The sequence below is a fragment of the Vespula vulgaris genome, chromosome 8, assembly GCF_905475345.1.
Source record: "Vespula vulgaris chromosome 8, iyVesVulg1.1, whole genome shotgun sequence".
NCBI lineage: Eukaryota > Metazoa > Arthropoda > Insecta > Hymenoptera > Vespidae > Vespula > Vespula vulgaris.
In genome coordinates this window covers 1691605-1711435 of record NC_066593.1, presented here as the reverse complement: position 1 = coordinate 1711435, position 19831 = coordinate 1691605, and the positions used below count along the sequence as shown (strand labels likewise).

The following is a 19831-nucleotide window of genomic DNA, read 5'->3' as shown; positions in this document are numbered from 1 at the left end:
TAAAGCGTAAACACGCTTTAGGATCTTTTAAATAATAACAATCGAGTATCCGTGGCAAAAGCCATATTCTTTGCTTATACCTTATTTTGTGATTATTTTCAGTTTTTACAAGAGAAATAATAAAATCAATAGTAAATTTTCTATTCTCATTCGATGTATTAAATATTAAAAAAATAAAGAAAAAACCTCTTTATTTTGACAAAGAGGATCCTGACTGCTTGTAATGCGTGCTTTCATTGTCATTTGAAGTCTCGAACGTGATAGTTCCATGTATAAAAATTTGACAATAAAGTGCATATTCGAATTGCCATTGTAGATAGCATTATTGCGATCAGGAATTTGATAGGACTTAATATGATAGGCAAAAATGAAGAAGAAGATACCAATGATAATAATTTATATCGAATTAAATTAATAGCCAATAAGAGAAAATCTTTGGAAGACAATACAGCACAAGTAAGTAACGTATGATTTTAATCTACTCCTTTAAATCTGAATTTGTACACGCTTTAAGAATATCTTTTGTTTACACTTTTAGATTCAAGAGAAGATTAAACATTGTTTTGCACAATTGACAGATGTATTAAGATCGAGAGAAAGGCAACTATTGCGTCAAGCTGAAGCAGTACACACTCAACAGCTTTCTTTGTTACAATCGAGCTTAGATTTTATTCCTTCGTTAATTGTGAATTTGCAAAAGAAAGAAGACCTTTTAGAACAGATACATCATTTTGGGAATATAGAATTATCCGGAACGAATTGTATTACCGTCAAAGATATTGAACCTTACAAAGTTGCGGAATACGAAGAAGCTAATAAAGATCATGTCAGTTTTGACAAGTCCATTAAATGTGAGAAAGATGTAGATGCTATAAATAAACAAATAAGGAACATTGATATCGATAAGTTAAATATATCATTAGATTGCGCGAGTATCTTTGATGATTCCAGAAGTTTTTTAAACTCCAGTTTAAATTCAAGCATAGAAAACGAAAGACATTTACAAATATTAGAATCAAATGATATTACTGAAATGTGCAAGGATTCTAAAGTTCTGCCATTGTGTTCTTCATTATACATAATAAAGCAAGATCCTAATACGTATGTTAAGGAGAATGGAGAACATCAATTTAATAATAAATGTGCAAATGACCTACAGGATATTAATGTACCGAATCAAGGCGCAGATGTTTTAATGAACGGAAGTGAAGATATTAATATACGAGTGCAGCTACATGAAAAGTCATTGGATAAGACAGATTCGTTTGAATCTAATCATTCGGATGATCAACGTGATATGTCTGATCGAATAAAAAATATGGAATCTATAAAAAATCAAGATGTTTTGAAACCTGTCTGTGAACATCCAAAGCAAGTTCAGCAATGGTTACAACAAATATTGGTGGAAACAGAAATAGAACCGATAGTTCACGAAGTAGGACAATTTTCCGAATTATCGGAAGTTCAGCATTATAATAAGCTTCAACTGGAAACATAAATAACGTTACATAATGTTTGACATCAAAAAGGAATTGCACTACTTATTTAATTTATATCTCTTTGAATTTTATAAGAATACTTTCATGTCTTAAGTGGGGCCAAAGTTTCCATGATAATGGAAAGTAAACCAAGAAGTCTGATTTATCATTACAATTATGTCATATGCACTTTATAACTTATTTTCATTATTCGATATTATTTCATATTATGATACACCGGACTTATCTTTTTTTATATTTGTATTCGAGTTTGTAAGGCATTCTTTACATTTAGAAAAATGCACATAAAGTAATAATGTGATTTCATTTTGTACTTTGAACATTTTATTTTTATAAAAGTAATTTCTTACAAGTTTTGAGTACTTCCAAATACTTCTTTTTGATGTTACGTTTCATTTGTATAAACTGAAATGCACTGCACCAATTGAAAGAAACGTTAATAAATATTTATTGTTCGTCATTGATATATAACACAAACGAATATTAATTTGAATAATGTCCAATATACATATTGACTTAAAAACGCAAGAGTAATATTGAGAGTAATACTTATAACAGTACTTCATTAAAATTTACATCATTATTTTAAATCCAATAAAATCTAAGTTGTTAATGGTACACAGATTGCATGAGGCGTTGCAATAAGTGATTAAATCGTACCGAAATATCATTTATTAATATATGTGCGTATATTTTTATTAGAATTAATTTAAAGGCTCGGTGGGGTTTGAACGAATTACAATTAGCATGCAAGTTTTTTATTATGTTTTTCTTCTTTTTTTTTTTAACTATATATATATAAGATTTTATATATTTATGTATCATGTATAGGTGTGCTTTAAAAGTCACCTTCCTTTTTGAAGTGACGAATATATAATAAGACATAAGTTCATATACAATTATACCCTTTATTTATTATCAGTTTGACAACTGAACGTCTATTTTACGTAATCGAATATTTATATAATAGTCTTTTTTGTACTGGTGTTATAAGCGAATATATAAATGGTACTTTTATTCCATATTGTGCTGTTACATGTTCTCTAATTATCATTATCAAAGCAAGAAAATGTTTTACTATAAAAAATAATCTTTCAAGTTTTTCGTTTTGTTTGTTCTTGTAATTTTTCACATACAAATATATGTAAATTAATTATATCATATTCATAATATTCATAGACGATCAAATAAGTATCGGTTGTAAAAGATGTGTACTGAAAATATTACCCATAAGTTGTTATAAATCTTATGGTAAATGCTCTGTTCAATTCCTTAGTAATATTTAAATATGATACATTGAAGATATTTTACATTACATTAATAAAGAACTCGATAATTGCTTATACCTATTTTTATAACATTTGAAGATTTGAATAATCTTTAAACAATTTGTTTTAACGCAAAACAAGCAAAATCTTCTTGAGAAAAGTAAATCCTATTTATCTTTCATTTTTTTTCCACACACTCTTATGTATATTGTTTGGATAATTTGGTCGTTCGCATGTACTTTTATAACTGAATTTATAAAAATGAGATTTTTTATCGAGAAAATATCAATTAATTTTAAGCACAATACACTGTACATTTAAAAAATAAATTAGCACGTATTTCAGCATTTTACTCCTGATAAGTAATTAAGCATGAAGAGAGAGAGAGAGAGATATACCGTTTAACTTACGATGTCGGAATTGGAATAATCACACGTACGCATGCGTATATAACTATATTCGCGCATACATACATATGTATGCACATATACATATAGATCGTATGTATGTATGTAAATGTATGTATACATATGTTAGTACACATCTATATACATGTATGTATATATATATATATTTACATACTCGCATACAAATCTATATTGTATCGTTTTGATTTGAATAAGAAGTTAAATTATCTTTTAGAGAGGAACTGATTATTTACTTAAGTTTCTAAAACTAAGGCTCAGCTTGGGTCATAATGGAAGTAATAGATCGTGAGAAAATTTGGTTGGTCTTTCAAGTAAATGATCGTGTATGATTTTAATCCATCATTTAAGCGACACTTGATAGAAAATCCAATCTTCGAAGAAGGATGGTACAAAAGCACGATCTTTTGCAAACGTAACGGGTACACAGAGTTGAGATAATACCTCCTCATACATCTTCAATGATTCAGGACAAGAAGCACCATTTCCCTTTGAAAAAAAAAATTCAAGATATATTAATACTACTTTACCGAGGTTCTCAATCAGGACAACTTACATGAGTCATATATTTTCCCGTGGGTTTAAGTACTTTAACCGAAGAATTTAGAATTAATCTTATAAAATCCCATGCATCGCCATGAGGAGTAGTACTGATTGGAATATCAGTTAAATCACCAAAAACATAATCGAACTGACGACCCTCTTCTATCATGTGTGCAAGTGCTTTTACACAGTCACCAACTATTATCTACAATTCATAAAGTTTTAGATAAATTCTTTTAATGTTTTCATCTGAATTTCTTTTAATAATTTGATATGAATTTTTTTCTTTTCCTTTTTTTTTTTTCACAATTATACCTCATAGTTATCACCCTTCCTTTTATCTAAACAATCTCCACATATGCTTCTCATGTGTTGACTACAAGCTTTCATAACAACGTCATCGATCTAGAAAAAAAATATTAATTGATGATATAATGGTATATAAAATGTAGTTGAAGCCAAAGTATAATATGTACCTCGAGCATTGTTATATATTTTGGTTTTTCCTTGAGCAATTCCCAGAGTAAACCTCCATCACCACCGCCAAGGATAACTATTTCTTTTCCAGCATAATTTTCCTTACCACGTTGCATCAACGTTTCTGTATATATAAGATCCGCTTCGGACATGTCTAAAAGTGTTTTGCAATAATTTGTTACAAGTTCATTAATAAAATTATTTGTTTGATTATATTTTCCTTACTTTGTAACTCATCGAGAACCAGAAGGTTACCAAGAGATTTGGAATGGACAATTTGTACCTTTTGATAAGGCGACCGTGCCTCAAACACCAGCTTATCAATGTCATATTCAAGCAATCTCTCATCTTGAAAAACAAAGACAGTATTTATTAGTAAATAGATTTTGGAAATGACATTCTCTAAAATGTGGACTTTCAATCTAAGACATGCTTTAATCATATAGCTGTTACAATAATAATTTGTTTAAAATAATTAACATGGGTGATATACAAGCTGTAACAAACTAAAAAAAAATATATGGTTTCCTTGGATAGACAGTATTTCATTTGATAATAATGTATATATATATATATATGTATATATGTATATATATTATATGTGATAAAATACTAAGAATGTGTGATGTAATTAAGGGAACATTAAATAAAATGCTTGGCCATGCAAATACAAGGCAAACATTATCATTATTATGTACAATCTAAAAACTGATAAAAAGTGTGTGAAAAACATATACACTCTAGTTTAAAAACCAACTAAAAAGACCTTAACTCTTATGCACATACACGGCAGCAACCTAATGCGTTATACCATCCATCATCCCTGAGTATCTAGCAGAGCATTAAAAGCAGTCAAATTAGTGTTAAAAAACCAGTACTTTGTTAAATCAGTATTATTTAGTTTTTCTAATGTATGTACAATTGTTTTATAAATAAATTTGCTGCAAACATAAGAACTAATGGAAGGAATAGATATCTTGCCCCAAATGAAATAAATGAGTAGTTGTTTTTAGATATCTATTGAGAAACCTTTCGTATTTTTCATACTTCAATTGTCATATCAAAGATAGAACCATATAATTCATAAAAAGAAAATAGTTCAAGTGAAACATTTAAAGAAAAATCTATTAAACATTAAAAATTGCATTTAAAAATTTTCTGTCTACTAAAAACATATTAAAAATAAAAAATTAAAAATAAAAAAGAAAATAATTAGTTTAGTATTTAAATGAAAAATTATCAAATTCTAGAAATATAATGCAATATTATTTTTCAAATGATTGTATGGAGAAAAGGACCCTTTTGATATAATTCTGCTATGTTATTATTCTCAACGAGTTGACAATTGACCGTAAACATAATTATAAATAAAACTCACCGGCGGTAGGAAAGTATCTCTCAAAAGGTCCACCGCGTTTAATGGGGATAAGCGTGTGTGACCGCGTAGCGGTTGCCGCTGCCTGCAACGCCGTCTCCAACTCTCTGGCCAACTACCACGGCCGTGAAGCGAACCAATGAATAAACAGAACAAATGCACTATCTTGTTAAACGAATTTCTACATCCCTGTAGAGAAGCTAAAAAGTATCAAGATCTGGTATCTCGATGCTAAAAGATTTAAATGCCCTTTTCATAGATGGAATCAAAGTTAACTCGACAGATTATACTAAGCGTGTTAAGGGTAACATTGATCTATTTATTCCTATAACTATAATCGAGTATACCAGTTGTCAGAAAAGTAGAGAATAGTAATGATAAAAAAAGAGATAAGAGCACGAGCAAGTCAGGTGCTAAATAATTCCATAATATGCAAGAGTGTGCTGGGGTAACTAAAATTAGCATTCTTGGCAAGCGGTCTACCCTAAATATCTATTAGTAACAATCAATAGCAATTATAATTCTAGGGTAGTATTCCATGATAATCTATAAATATAAAAATGAAGGTTAAGAGAATAATTGAGGAACAAATTTGATCGTGGGAAAGCAATTTCTACCTGATAGTGTCAGATAGAGGTCATATACGGTTCCTCGTCTTACAGGTGGCAAACACTTGCTGCGTTGGCTGTTCAAAGCCATGGCAACATCAGCTTCCAAGTATCGCCACTGCTACAACGTCCTGTTGGTTATGCTATGTTTCCCTTCTCCTTTACATTAAATTATCTACTTACTACTATAGCAACAGTAGCGTGCAAAAAAAAGATAAATTTAGCCCGATCTGTCATTTTCTTCCCAAGCGCAAAGAGGCTAATATTATCCCACGATACACCACTCTTTCTGAGAACTTGCATAAATTAGGCATGCCGCACTATAGGTAGTTAAAATCTCGATCAAACTCGATCATAAGAATTATTGTTCTTCATTTCTGAACATTGGATCGTATCGCGTCAAGAGATCAAATCCAGTAAAACTGATTTTATCTCTTGATAGAAACTAAATACCTTTATGTTTTTCAAAGACGCTATGATTGTAACGTATGACACGGAAATATTAACCTATTTCAAGAAATTCCCACAGACGTATATTAAAAATTAAAAAATCAATATATAATTAATATCGAAAAAATTATTCTTTGTTATTAAAACTATTATTCACAAAATAGTATATTATACAGGCGTGCTACTGAGAATCTATTAAAAATATATATCGTACTGTTATACCTCAAATGTTAACAACGCTTCTTCGTCATCCTGTTTGAAATATTCAATGTTTAACGTCACTAGGCCTTCCTTATATCCTCTTACGGTGATTAGACTACCTCTCGGGCCGGTATATAAAATCAATAAACTGCCATCGATGTTTGATTCTGTCAAAGGTTTCAAACCAATAAAATGTTCACCCAGAACATTTGCGATAGCAGATTTTAAATTAGAACGTTTTTCCAAATCTGCTATGACATTAGCAGACACAGTGAAGTCAAGAAGGATTGTATGGGCAACCATTATTAATCAATCTATAAGACACAATATATTTATATATTAACAAGGCTTGGAAATATTATTTGTCTGATATGACGATAAAAACAAAAATAAATGCGTTTTAATGAGTTCAATCAATAAAATCAGTGGTACTTATAGTCGTCGTACGTACATGCGATGGAAGTATTACAAATGGTTAATGTATGCTTAGGATTATTACTCATTAATTATTTCGTCATAAAATATGAAGGACAACTCAAATCATCAAGGAGAACATTATATAATTGTTTTAATAGTAAAGTACTTGTCTAATGTCTTCGCCATGTATTTTTTCTAATGTATCTTTGTAAGGATTTACCGTGATATATATATATTGGCATTTAATCACTGTTCACGAAATTGATCATTTTATTACTATAAAGTACAAATTTCAATACTCACTGATAATTCTAATAATTCTTTCTTAATTATCACCAACTAATATCCTTCGTTTTCAGAATAAAAATTTTATTAACCGCTGCGTGTCTAGGGTATCCTGGTGCCAACAGATATTCAGGTACATACTATATACAATACATAAAGTCAGTGCTATCAACTGAATTATATATAACCGTTAGACGGTAAAATAATAATAATAATAACAATAATAATGATAATAATAAATAAATAAAAATAATAATATTAATATCAATAACAATAAAAATAATATTAATAAAAATGAACCAAATTTTTTCTCTCTCTCTTTTTTTTTAATTTCAATCGATTCAATAAAACTAATTAAACGCTTAAACAAAAATAAATATTTTTAACGTATCCCTGATCTATGTTTTACGATTGACCAATGTAATTCTCTTACCATAAATAAGGAGAGCCAATCAAAACGTTTCTCTTTCGCGCATTAATATTAGTTCAGTGGTTTAACGTTCAGTAGAATAACCGTCGCGGAACGCGCGCTTTAGAACGAACGATCGTTGTTTTTCAGAAAATCAAAAAGGCAGAATTAGAATTGGTAAGAGTATACAATTTTTAATTACTTTTTATTGAAAAATACGAATTGAACTTACCGAATGTATTTTTTATCGATAGAACGGCCAAGTGTGCGTACATACTCTTGCGAGTGTACGAGTTAGAAGAAATCTGCGAAATAGAAATGGTCTGTCCTCTACAAAAATTCTTCAATGTAAGTAAGAATACATATATATGTATATATATATATAACGAAATTATCGAAGATTATTATTTATTTGCATTCGTATGTCATATAATTATTATTACGTATTATTTCGCTCGAGTAATAAAATCACGTATTTTGCTTTGTGATCTTTTATAAGTATATGTGAGTTCGCTTGTATGTGAATTCGCTTGTATGTGCGCGTTAACGGACGAAAACTTCGAGAAACGTTAAGTTCGCCATTTCTTAATTACATATATACGAACAAAACCGACTCGTAATATCTTTTCGTACGTTTTTTTTTTTTTTTTTTTAAATTAATAATTATTATAGCAATCCCTTCCTATTTTATTTTCATTTTTTATTTTTACGGATGAGAAATTTATGCTCGAAGAGAATTATTATTATTATTATTTTTTTTTCTTTTTTTTTTTCTTTTTTAATAAGAGCAGATTATTTACGACGTAGCGGGTATTTTTTCCATTTTTTTCTCTTTGCGTTTTTTTTTTTTTTTTTTATTATTATTCTTTTTTGTTGGATAATTCGAGATAGGATATAATTTTGTGTTTCTTCGTTTTATTTTCATATGCTTTTCGTTGTGTGTTATAAGATATTGATATTATGCTATAATATTCTACAAGTTAGTTTTGATAAGAAATGAAAAAACGAAAGAGGTTTCTCTTGAAGACCTCTCGATTCGTTTTGTTCAATAGTAAAAATAAAATAAGATTAGGAAAAAAAAATTATTATTAAAAAAAAAAAAAAAAAAAAAAAAAAAAAAAAATCAAATAGAATAAACGAAAGGCTCTGTACGTTATCATCGGTTATAATCGCTGATTTTTTTTAAACTAATAAGAAATATACAAAGCGAATGTTCCGTTTTTTTTTTTTTTTTACACACACGAGATTATCTACTGACTGATGGGACTCTCTCTATGGTTTATTTTATTCTAAGGTTAATCATTAATTATTCATCGCGAATTGTCGGTAATCACGCATGGTTCTCGTTTGGAAATTCTCGCGATTCGAACGAAGAATTGAACGTTTATTATTACGATTAATGGTAATCGTAATTTACACTCTGTAAGGCGATCGATCTAGCTTTTTTCATTTCTTTTCCTTTCTCTTGTTTTCTTTTCTGTTTCTTGTAAGTACTACATGGATTTTGGCACTTAGATTTACGATTGCACTAATTACGGAGCGATACCGTTTATACCGAGAGAAAACATTTTTATCGACATTATGTATTATCATTCCTTCATTTCTACTTTACCATCCGATCTGCTTTTCGATTTACCCGTTAATACAGATTATTACCATCACGGGATTTATCGACGGAGTATACGTAATATTATCGATGGAAAATGATTCGTCTCCCTGTGTGCGCGCTTGTACGTAATTGCGTGTGTATGTGTATGATATTGTATGATATGCGTGTAGCATAGAAGTGTAAAGATATTAAATACGAACGATTGCTTTGACAAATCGCTTTAAAGCTTAGTAAAGCGACGCAAAACTGCGATTATTGTGGCATACTATTCTCTATAACATTGTTTTTTTCTCATTGGGAAACAGAACTCTTGATATTTATATACTTGTGCAGATATATCGGTGTTTAACGCACGATTATACATCGGAATTAATTAACGACACTTTTTAGAATAACATTTTTAGAATACAATTTTTTTTTCTTCTCCCTTTTTTTCCTTTTCTTTTTTTTTTCCATTTCTTTTTTTTCAACTGTTTTCTCTCGGAACAAAACGTAGGCACGTTATATACGTATGTATGTCGCAGTATCACCTACTACCGTCATATATTTATTTCTATTTTTTTCCCCCATTTCTTCTTTTTTTTTTCTTTTTCTTTTTTTTCGGACAACGGCAGTGACATTTCACGTGATTTGTGTGTGTATCGAACGCGGTTATTATCTATTAGATATATTACAGGACATTAGAACCGATCTAAAAGGATAGTTTCACTTGGAACTGGATCGTTTTCATTTACATACACGTTCATGTTAAAACGTTATGCTGTGCTAGCGATGAAATTAATCGAAATACGTCAATAAAATGACGACGACGACGACGACGACGACGACTACGACGACGACGATGACGATGACGATGACGATGACGACGAATGACGATGAGTTTCGTTAGATCTCGTACACAGCCTAACGTTCGTTCGAGGATGATATTTCCATTCGAAGGATAATCGTTTTATCCCCGAAATCATTTTGGATCTTTCTTCAAACGAGACCAAAATCCGTGTGAACGGTGACGTCGCAATTGTTTGGCTTTTCGGCAGCGGCCATATTAACTTCGACCAAAGTATCGACGCTATTGATCGGACAACCCTTAAGTATCTTCTGCGCTGCCAAACTGGTAAATTGAACTTGCATGTCGCTCAAACTCGGATAAGAATAAAGATCGCCACGGCTAACAGTCTTTTCTAAATTAGGCTCGGAGCCTTGAGGTGCTCTTTGTTGTTTAGCCGATTCGAGATTTTCGATGTAGACGTTGTTGAAGGATCCCCCGAAGCCATCGAAGGATTTCGTTGGCGATGGAGGATTAGACGAGATATTATTTTTCGATCCCGGACGGAGTAAATTCCGATAGCTGAGTGCATCCTTCGACAAGGAGAGACTAAGTTTTCGTGAATTATTCATCGCGTCGTTCGTGTTTTTCGTACTGGATAAGCTCCCTGTAGTGTGTTCGTGAGACAAAGAATTTTTATCGATGTTACCGCTCGATCCATCTATCAGATGTGCTTGACTGTTGTTCAAACGATTGGTTAACTTTAATTTACTAGGAGTTTCCTCTTCGACCTTAGGCTTGTTCTCTTTATCGGACTCCGAGAGAAGTCCAGGCTTGGTCTCCTTTCCGGAATACAAAGAGGACGGTCGCTCGATTTTACTCGATTTATTAAGTTTCTCATCGTCGAGTTTACCTTTAAAAAGTTTCTCCTCGTCCATTCGAGACTTGTAAGCCTTCTCGCCAACTAGTTCGCGTTCTTGTTTCTCCTTACACTCTGTGACGTCCTTCTCCGTAACCTTGGTTTTAACCGTGCCATTTTCAAAAGTAATTACGGATCTCATCGGTGAATTATTTTGATGTACGTAGATCTTAGTTCCTGGGGATCCAGAAATAGTCGTAGTACTCGTAGCATTCGATGCCAGTGTCACGCTATTCTGTATAGCACGTTGTTCCTGTGACGAATTAACCGGACTGAGATTCGTCGACACTTGAAGCGTTATCGAGTTCTGTGCCTCTTGGAGAGGCGTTAACGATCCCTGCTGTACGACCTTCAACGGTGACGATTTCGCCGGCAGCGTGTTCGTCTTCAGCGGGGAAGACGAAAGTTTACCGCTAGAAATCGATTTCCCACTCGAGTGAGACGAATGACCGGAAGACGTCTTTTGCAGTACCTACGAGGAAATAGATTTCTCATTTGAAGCGTTAGAAAGTAGCGAGGATCGGTGCAAGCAAGCGAGCACACGCGTAGAGACACTTATACTATTATATATGTTCTATATATATATACATACATGTACATATACATACATACATACATACATTTATATATATGTATATATATATTATAGATAGGTGTATCTAAGTATATATGTAGATTTGCGTTCGATCAGCGAACGGCCATCGTTAAAACCAGATCTCGAGGCGTACACTTTATTTATTTATTTATTTATTTATGTGTATATATATATACTTATCTATCTATCTATCTATCTATCTATCTATCTCTATCATATACGCACTCGAATCGCTCGGAGCTTTAAAAACAAAGCGACAGAGCGACTCTGGTATAGTTACGAGGCACGCTTTCGATCTCTCGCAATAGTACAGACATCTACGTAAATAGATTCGATTGGACGTCTCACCTTGTGCTGGGGCGAACCGTTGCTCGATTTTGTGCCGCTAGCAGTCGAATCGTGACTCGGCCTACGAGAACTCGATTGCCTCGTATTGGACCTGGTAAGCGTAGCGGTTTTCGCAGGACTAACGTTGGTAGTCCTAACGGAGCCAGAACTTCCGCCGCTTCTACTTGGCGAAGAGTTGGCAGAATTTTTTCCATTTTGAACTTGATTACGTGTCTGGTAGGGTTCTTGATTGGCGTTAGGCGGAAGGACCGATGCCCTTGAGGTACATCTACTCAAGCTAGAACATTTCGATCTTGGCATAGTCGAACATGGCGATCGATGCCTTCTCGAGCTTCTTGGTGTAGAATTTGCCAATAAACTCGACGAATCGCCGCTGGCTTGACGTCGGTGCCGCCTTGGTAATGTTGCTGATCTTACCGAGCTCGAATCGTCCCAGACTTGGAAACTGGTCTGCGACTGATCCAAACCTTCCATCATCTGTATAGAAGATAACGTATAAATCTTTGAAATTGTATCTTGATCTTCTTCTATTTTTTTTTCTTTTTTCTTCTTTTTTTTTTTTACTATCACTACTACTACTACTGTTGCTGTTGCTGTTCCTGTTAATACTACTACTATTACTACTGCTACTACTACTACTACTATTACTACTGCTACTACTTGTTAAATCCAAGTAGAAACCTTGAAAAGAAATACCTTAACGGCACTCCGATAAGTATAATACATTCGTTATTCTTACCGAAGGACTAGCAGCTCTCGTTTGCGTAGCTACACTATGTAGATGAACGACACGTGGATTGAACCACTCGGTTGGAGGATATTGAGCGCTGAACGTACCCATCAAAGGTGCGCCCTTTCTCCTCGTACTACGTCGGAATAGCCTTGAGAGCAAGCCTATTTTCTCTGTGAACATTCCCGAAAAGCCTTGAGAAAAGTATGACCGAAGTTGTTTTTATCTATGCGAGAGTTTTCAGGAATTTGAGGAAGGGCTTGCCAGCTAAGGGTGACTAAGAAGCTTCGATTTGGATGAACTGTTGAACGAATGGAAAAAAGAGAAGACAGAAGAGAAAAGAAAAGAGATAAAAGAGAATAGATCGAACAAAATCGTGTGCTTCAAAAAGGAAGAAAGAAAAGAAAGAAACGCATGAATAAATAGAAACAAAAAAAAAAAGAAAAAAGAAAAATATCAAGAAACACAATTTATCTTAACGCAAATTGTAAATTTTTGTAGCGTCGCCTTCTATAATTATAGAGCAAGTATAGTGTCCCGTTTAAGCGATCACCCATCACCAAAACAATCCCTCCCCCGACTCGACTCACTGGTTGGACTATGAGGTGCGCTATCGGTGCTCGCGTATTCGGCGCTAGACGAAGTGTCACTTCTTTCCGGCCTCCTTGGCAAAGACCGTGAACTTCCGCTACGGTGCAAACGTCTGGCCGATCCCCACAATCTAAGCGAGTGTCTCCTCTCAAGACGACCTGGCATCGATCGACACCTGGCAAACAGGACCTTGTCATTTGGGTTACCTACAAAAAAATCCCCAAAAAATTCAAACTCATCGTTAGTAAAAACGAAAGACACTTTTTGTCAATTAGAAATTTTTAGAATTTCTCTCTCTCTCTCTCTCTCTTTTTTTTTTTATATATATATATACAGGAAACTCATTAATTAGAATATATTAGAATTTGGAGGTTCGAACGCGTGCGTGTGTAAACATACGTACACGTAGCTATGGCAAATATAATGATAATATAATTATATTGCTATTCTTTTCCCTTCCCTTTTCTCTTTTTATTCCTTCCAACTGCTCTCTCTCTCTCTCTCTCTCTCTCTCTCTCTCTCTCTCTCTCTCTCTCTCTCTCTCTCTCTCTCTCTCTCTCTCTCTCTCTCTCTCTCTCTCTCCCATCTCCCATCTTCCTCTCTATCTCATTTAAATTTTCAAACATAAAATATCACCGGGACATTTAAAGTTCGACTCATTAGGCGGTGTCGGTCTTTGCCTTCTCAAAAAGTGGAACACCCTCGTTCCCGATTTTCATCCTGGTACATAGCCAGAGGCTATAGCCAACGACCGAATGAAATGCCTGCGTGAGAAACGACCGAGAAAGGAGTAAGAGAAAAGTAGGAAGATTACACACACTCATACTCACGCATATATATATATATATATAGACATACGTGGGATCACCACGTGATTCCAAGAACGTGTGTAACGGTAGACAATGTCGTGACCAATAGCTAATATATCGGTTGCGCTAAACGCTTTCGAGGCATCGGCAACTTGCCATAAGATCAGCTTGACTCTTTAACGCGTGCCACGATATTTGCCTGTCCGTCCTCCATACCCTCTTTAAAGGCACATAAAAGGCGAAAATAATGCGACGTCTAAAGCCGATTAGTTTCCGCTTAGTCAAGCTTTATCTTTGAATTTCTCGGACTCTCTCGTATTATAGCATGAGAATCGTCCAAATTTATAACCTTCGATTAATCGTTCTCGGACTAACTCGACTCAATTGCTTCTCATTTATACATTACATATATCTACGTACATACATACAAATATATATGTGTGTGTGTGTGTGTGTGTAACATATATTAGGTCATGAAAGCGCTTTCGCTTGAAATGTAAAGATTTCGTAGAGAAAATAATTAACGTATCTGTGTTAATCACCCAATCGATTATTTTATTGCATCGACAAGTTTTTATCGATTCTCCTTTCATTTTTGACGAATTTGATACAACAAATTGAAATTAATCAATCGATTAAAAATGATAATTTTTACAAAAATCAGATCGATATATTTCGGGGAGTAAGGGGTGGGGAGGGGAGGAAATAAATAATTGTAGCTACTTTTATACAATATATTTTTTGATACGTGTACATATTTACTCACGAAACTTGCACTTACTTAAAAAAGTTAAGAAACATAGTAATCGTTCGTTCATTTCTATACAATATTCTTTACCTTCCGAAATACATAAGTCGAAACTAAAAATAGCATAATAGAGATAGATGTATGAAATATTATTTTGATCGTGCTATTTTTACTTCCGACATATATATATATATATATCTCGGAAGACAAAAGGATATATAAAAATGGCCGAACGATTGCTTTGTTTCTTAACTCTTGTCGACAGATGTATATATATATATATAACAAGTTAAGAACTTTTCGAACAATTCGAATGGGAATGACGAAGAAACAGATAGCTCTCATTTTTCGAGATAGAATTTGCGAGAAGACTCGACGACTACCAAGGACGACGGCAACATAACGCGTTCGTCTCGCGTCGAGCAAGATGAAAGAAAAAGATCTCAAACGTTCAAGCAGCCAGGCCAGACCAGGCAAGCCAGGCCAGGCCAAGCAAGCAGGCAAGTAGGGAGCTTCTTCTGGACACTCAGAATGATTCCCGAACACGTGCCGAACGAGTTTGCCCGGATCGACCGGTTTAAGCGAGTTCCTCGAGTTTACGAGCACTCCGTTTCCTGTGGATCCTTTCACGAGAGAGGACGACGAAAGCGAGTTCGAACTCGGGCTTATATTTCGTATTAGGAATTTCGTATTTCTTTACCACTGTTAATACGTTTGTCATATTATTCTGGTTGTCGTCCTTAGCAACAGCAATAGGTAATAGCAACAACAACAACAGTAACAGCAGCTATAACTGTTAAGTTTTATCGATTCTAAGCTTGGTGTGTTAACGATATAACGTGAAAGTGTGAAGAGAGAGAGAGAGATATAAACTTTGCAAAGTACTGTCAAAGTGTATATTTAGGATCGCCTTGCGTTTCTCTTCTTCGGTTATAGGTTAGAATTCTTATGTCTTTTTCTTTTTTCCTTTTCTTGTTTTTTAGCTTTCTCCGTTCGATCGTTACGTCGTTATTCACGTTATTCAACGAGAGAGCTTTCCGAGTAGATAATTGAAAAAAAAAGAAGAAAAAAAAGAAAAAGAAAAATATCAATCGTTGTTTCATTCGATATAAATTGTTAGATAATTTATTCGATATAAATCGATGAAATTCTTAACGAGTAATGATTTGAGGAGACAGTAAAGACGTGGGTAAGGTAAATTTATGTACGTACCTCCACAGATAACGTCCGCCAGATTGGTCTGTACCGCCTGATGCGTAACGTCACCGTCTCTTAGGGTCAACATTTCTCCATGAACCAGAGCCATAGCTTCGTCGTTACTCATAAGCATACCACCCTGGCCTCTAGTGCCATTGACCTCTCTTGAACATCGTCTAGAACTGCCGGAATCGCGCCTGAGTCTTCTCGTTTCCGGTGTTACAACGAAATATCCCTGAGACGTATGGTAGATCTTTCGTTCTTGCATCAACTTAGCTAGAGCATCGTATACGAGTTCTCGGCTAGGTCTTTGCATTGCCGGAAATGCGTTCCTGAGTGCTGACCTAAGGGTATCCAATGTCGCTGCTTGCCTCTGTGACGTCAGTTCTAGTATCGCCCAACAAAGGGCTTCAGGAAGTGGTGTGAATTGTCCTTGAGAGACAGGCGCTACTAAGCAATCCTCTATGTCACCTGTTTGACATACGGAAGAATGGATATTGTAGATTAATGAGTATAATAAATATAGGTATTAATAGTAAGATGTAAGGAATATTTATATTTAAATATATATATATATATACATATATTTATATTAGATATCTATATATGTATAATATGAATCTATGTATCACACATGGATTTATATCATATTAGATTTTTAATATTCATATTATTTATATCAATTTATGTATTATATATATCTAAATATAGAATAATATCTATATTTATGTTTTGATCTTATTCGATAATAGTAAATAAGATCAAGTAAGATCAATATATATATTATTTCTTTTCGATCTTACTCGATCCCCTTCTTAAATCGATATACATGCATACATAGATATCTATACGTGTATCTATTTATTTATTTATGTACGTTCGAATTAACCAAACGTTTCTCGTATTGTCCGTTGCATTAAATACACGAGCGGTACATACGTACGTACGTACCAAGATGTATCTGATTGTTAATCCGATATGTTATGGCTATGGTGTCGACGCTATAGCGTTAGTTTACATCTTGCGATACTCGAGAAGGTGGCCTTTCTAACTCGAATCGAGACGGTTCGAATTTCCTCTTCTATGTCTGTCGACTTGTTAGATACAAAGCATTTCATTAGGGTGCACGTGTTTACGTGGACTCGTGTCCTTTTATCTATCACCTAGCTCTCTTATCTCTAGACATATTAAAATAGTATCATACTTTATAACAACGATCTACTCTCGATCGATTTATACTTTTCTTATAGGGGGTCAGACGAAGCGAGTGGGAGCTGAGGGAGGGAGGGGGGAAACCGGGTGAGTTAGATTTTCTCTTGGATTTCTTTAGAAACTTTATTTACACGATATCGAAAGTGTTATATGGTTTAGAGTTAAAAGCGATCGAAAGTAAAGCGCCGTGGAAAAGGGAGGGTGTTAGAAAATTTATTGCCGAAGGAAATCGAACGGATAAATCTCGTTCTCTCGACGACGACGACGACGACGACGACGACGACGATATCGATATCGATATTGATCTTTATCGATATGATACTTCGCCGAAGCCAAACTCGGCGCCTCCTTTCGATCATACCTTATTAACTCCAAATACACCACACATTGTGTTTCAATAAACGTATAGGTATCATAGAATATAACATAAGTCAACGTCCATGTACGTACGCCATTGCCATTCATTGAAAACGTAGCAGCCCTCGGGACTACTACTTTTAGGTTTTAACGATCGATAGATTTAACGATCGACGTAGATCCAATTTTCTATAGCGAATTTCATCTTTACGAGTCGATTGTGATTTTAACACAATGCTTCGTAAAGATCCAGTCGAATCGCCGGCCATCTTGATTTCCTAGTTGCAATTTATTTAGAACTTCAACGTTGGATTCGATGTATATCGGATATCTTGAAAAAAAAAGTCCTTGAGAGTAGACTCCTTATTTTCCTAGTCACGTTTTCCCCTTCTCTCTCTCTCTCTCTTTCTGTCCTTCTGTTTCTGTCTTACTTTTTCTTTTTCTATGCTTCGTTTCCCGTACTTTCGTACATTTGGTGCACGTCCACAAAGACCGTACAGGGATTATTCCAAGTTCGCGATTCTCGAAGGCTTCGAAATTCACGTGGTAACAATATAATCGTGATAGGAATATTTAATGTCTCTTGAAAGAAACCCGATATGCGCGCGCGCGTGCGTATATATATGTATATATATATATAGAGAGAAAGAGAGAGAGAGAGAAAGAAAGAGAAAGACGATTTCGAATCGAATGTCGTCGTTGCGACGAACGAGACGAAAATGAAGAATTTTTTCTCTGATTTTTTTCTGCTTCTTTTCTTTTCCTTTATTTTCTTTTCTCTATCTCCTTCGTTGTCTTATTAGCTGAATATTTTCAAGGTCCCTCTGTCTATGACTCCTCGAGTATTTTTCACGTTGATAACCACCGTGTCTCTTTATTCTCTTTATAAATTACAAGGAAAAGAAAACAAAAAAGAAAAAAGAGAAAGAGAAAGAAGGAGAATCAATGAGGAAGATGGCATGAAAAATGACTTCAATGAAATACTGCGATACTTCTTACGTTAAAGCTTTCACGGTTAACGCTATTGTCCCTTTGTGTAGATGCTAAATATTCGTGATTAATGGCACGAACGACCCTGTATGATATGTATGTATATGATATTTATTACATACAACGTGATATTGCGTTTTTCATTACGATGATACCAACCGGCCATGGTTATTAACAAGTCTGGACAGATGGCACGTGGATTTCTTTCGTAAGAAAGTACTTTGAATCGTAGCACGTTTAACGACCGTTTCTATATATATATATATATGTGTGTGTCGTCCTTTTATCTGTCGTACATTTTATTTTTATTATTTTTTCTTCTTATTATTATTATTGTTTTCATTATCTGTTTGACGATGATACGGTAGAACTATCTTAAAATTCTCCCATCATATTGCCTTCGCCCTACGAACTCGCTCGTTCTCGTAATGCATTTTAATCAGTTTCACCCTTACCCTTCGTCAACCATATGCGGATTACGAAGGGTTCGTGAGGATGGTCGTATATTACGTTATATTGTAGTCAGCTTTTCCGTGAACGTTTTTTATAATTTTTAATAATGGCATTTCGTAAGGCTTGTACGGGAAATTTTTTATTGTTTGCACGTGCTTATTATTGTTATCATTATTTATATTTGTATTTATAATAATTTTTTTATTAAATATGTGACTTCATTTTGTTATGTATTATTTTTTTTTTTATTATTGTTTTTATTAAATATACGAGTTCGTTATTATCGATCATATATATTAATATATCAATTTTTTACCGTCCGAAAAGAAACATACATTTTCTTTATATATTTAGATTCGATCGTTTAAGATCTATGTTAACGAACAAACATTTTTCGAATGGTACGCGTAAATGTATGGGATTTACTCAAGGAAGAAGTTCTTGCAACATCACCGATGGATTTCTATCGGATCTCTTTGGATGAGTAACAAGCGTAACGACGTAACTGGGTAACCAGCGGAGTAACTGGTTCGCTAACGAGTTCAAAGAG

The 19831-nt window shown here is 33.9% G+C and overlaps 4 protein-coding genes across 13 annotated transcripts in view; 2 read left to right on the top strand and 2 right to left on the bottom strand.

Annotated features, from left to right (window-relative positions):
• Positions 1–21: 21 nt before the first annotated feature.
• LOC127065492 (uncharacterized) lies at positions 22–2842 on the top strand. Its single transcript, XM_050997919.1, has 2 exons — positions 22–456; positions 539–2842. Exons 1-2 carry the CDS (start codon positions 355–357, stop codon positions 1496–1498), a joined length of 1062 nt encoding a protein of 353 aa, XP_050853876.1. The 5' UTR covers positions 22–354; the 3' UTR covers positions 1499–2842.
• LOC127065489 (spermine synthase) lies at positions 2388–7706 on the bottom strand. 5 transcript variants are annotated; one of them, XM_050997912.1, is made up of 8 exons: positions 7567–7706; positions 6868–7160; positions 6205–6316; positions 4438–4560; positions 4212–4366; positions 4051–4140; positions 3749–3940; positions 2388–3681 (listed from the first exon to the last, which is right to left on the bottom strand). In XM_050997912.1, exons 2-8 carry the CDS (start codon positions 7147–7149, stop codon positions 3535–3537), a joined length of 1101 nt encoding a protein of 366 aa, XP_050853869.1. In that variant the 5' UTR covers positions 7150–7160; positions 7567–7706; the 3' UTR covers positions 2388–3534. The 5 variants fall into 5 exon arrangements, with proteins under 5 accessions (XP_050853869.1, XP_050853871.1, XP_050853868.1 ...); XM_050997914.1 differs by having other exon boundaries at positions 6205–6313; XM_050997911.1 differs by lacking the exon at positions 6205–6316 and adding an exon at positions 5591–5702.
• Positions 7707–8049: 343 nt separating this feature from the next.
• LOC127065470 (CCR4-NOT transcription complex subunit 6-like) overlaps positions 8050–19831 on the top strand; it is a 519140-nt gene continuing 507358 nt past the window's right edge. For all 3 annotated transcript variants that reach the window (XM_050997849.1, XM_050997848.1, XM_050997854.1), the window contains exons 1-2: positions 8050–8134; positions 8212–8305. The gene's annotated coding sequence lies outside the window, so the exon portion shown is untranslated. The remainder of the gene's footprint in view (positions 8135–8211; positions 8306–19831) is intronic.
• Positions 8349–19831, bottom strand: part of LOC127065466 (storkhead-box protein 2) — a 79448-nt gene continuing 67965 nt past the window's right edge. For 3 of the 4 annotated variants that reach the window (XM_050997840.1, XM_050997841.1, XM_050997839.1), the window contains 5 exons: positions 16285–16740; positions 13515–13721; positions 12934–13118; positions 12195–12671; positions 8349–11723 (listed from right to left, as the gene is read on the bottom strand). In XM_050997840.1, coding sequence (XP_050853797.1) covers positions 10545–11723; positions 12195–12671; positions 12934–13118; positions 13515–13721; positions 16285–16740 — 2504 coding nt within the window. In that variant the 3' untranslated portion in view covers positions 8349–10544. The remainder of the gene's footprint in view (positions 11724–12194; positions 12672–12933; positions 13119–13514; positions 13722–16284; positions 16741–19831) is intronic. The other variant, XM_050997842.1, reaches the window with a different exon arrangement.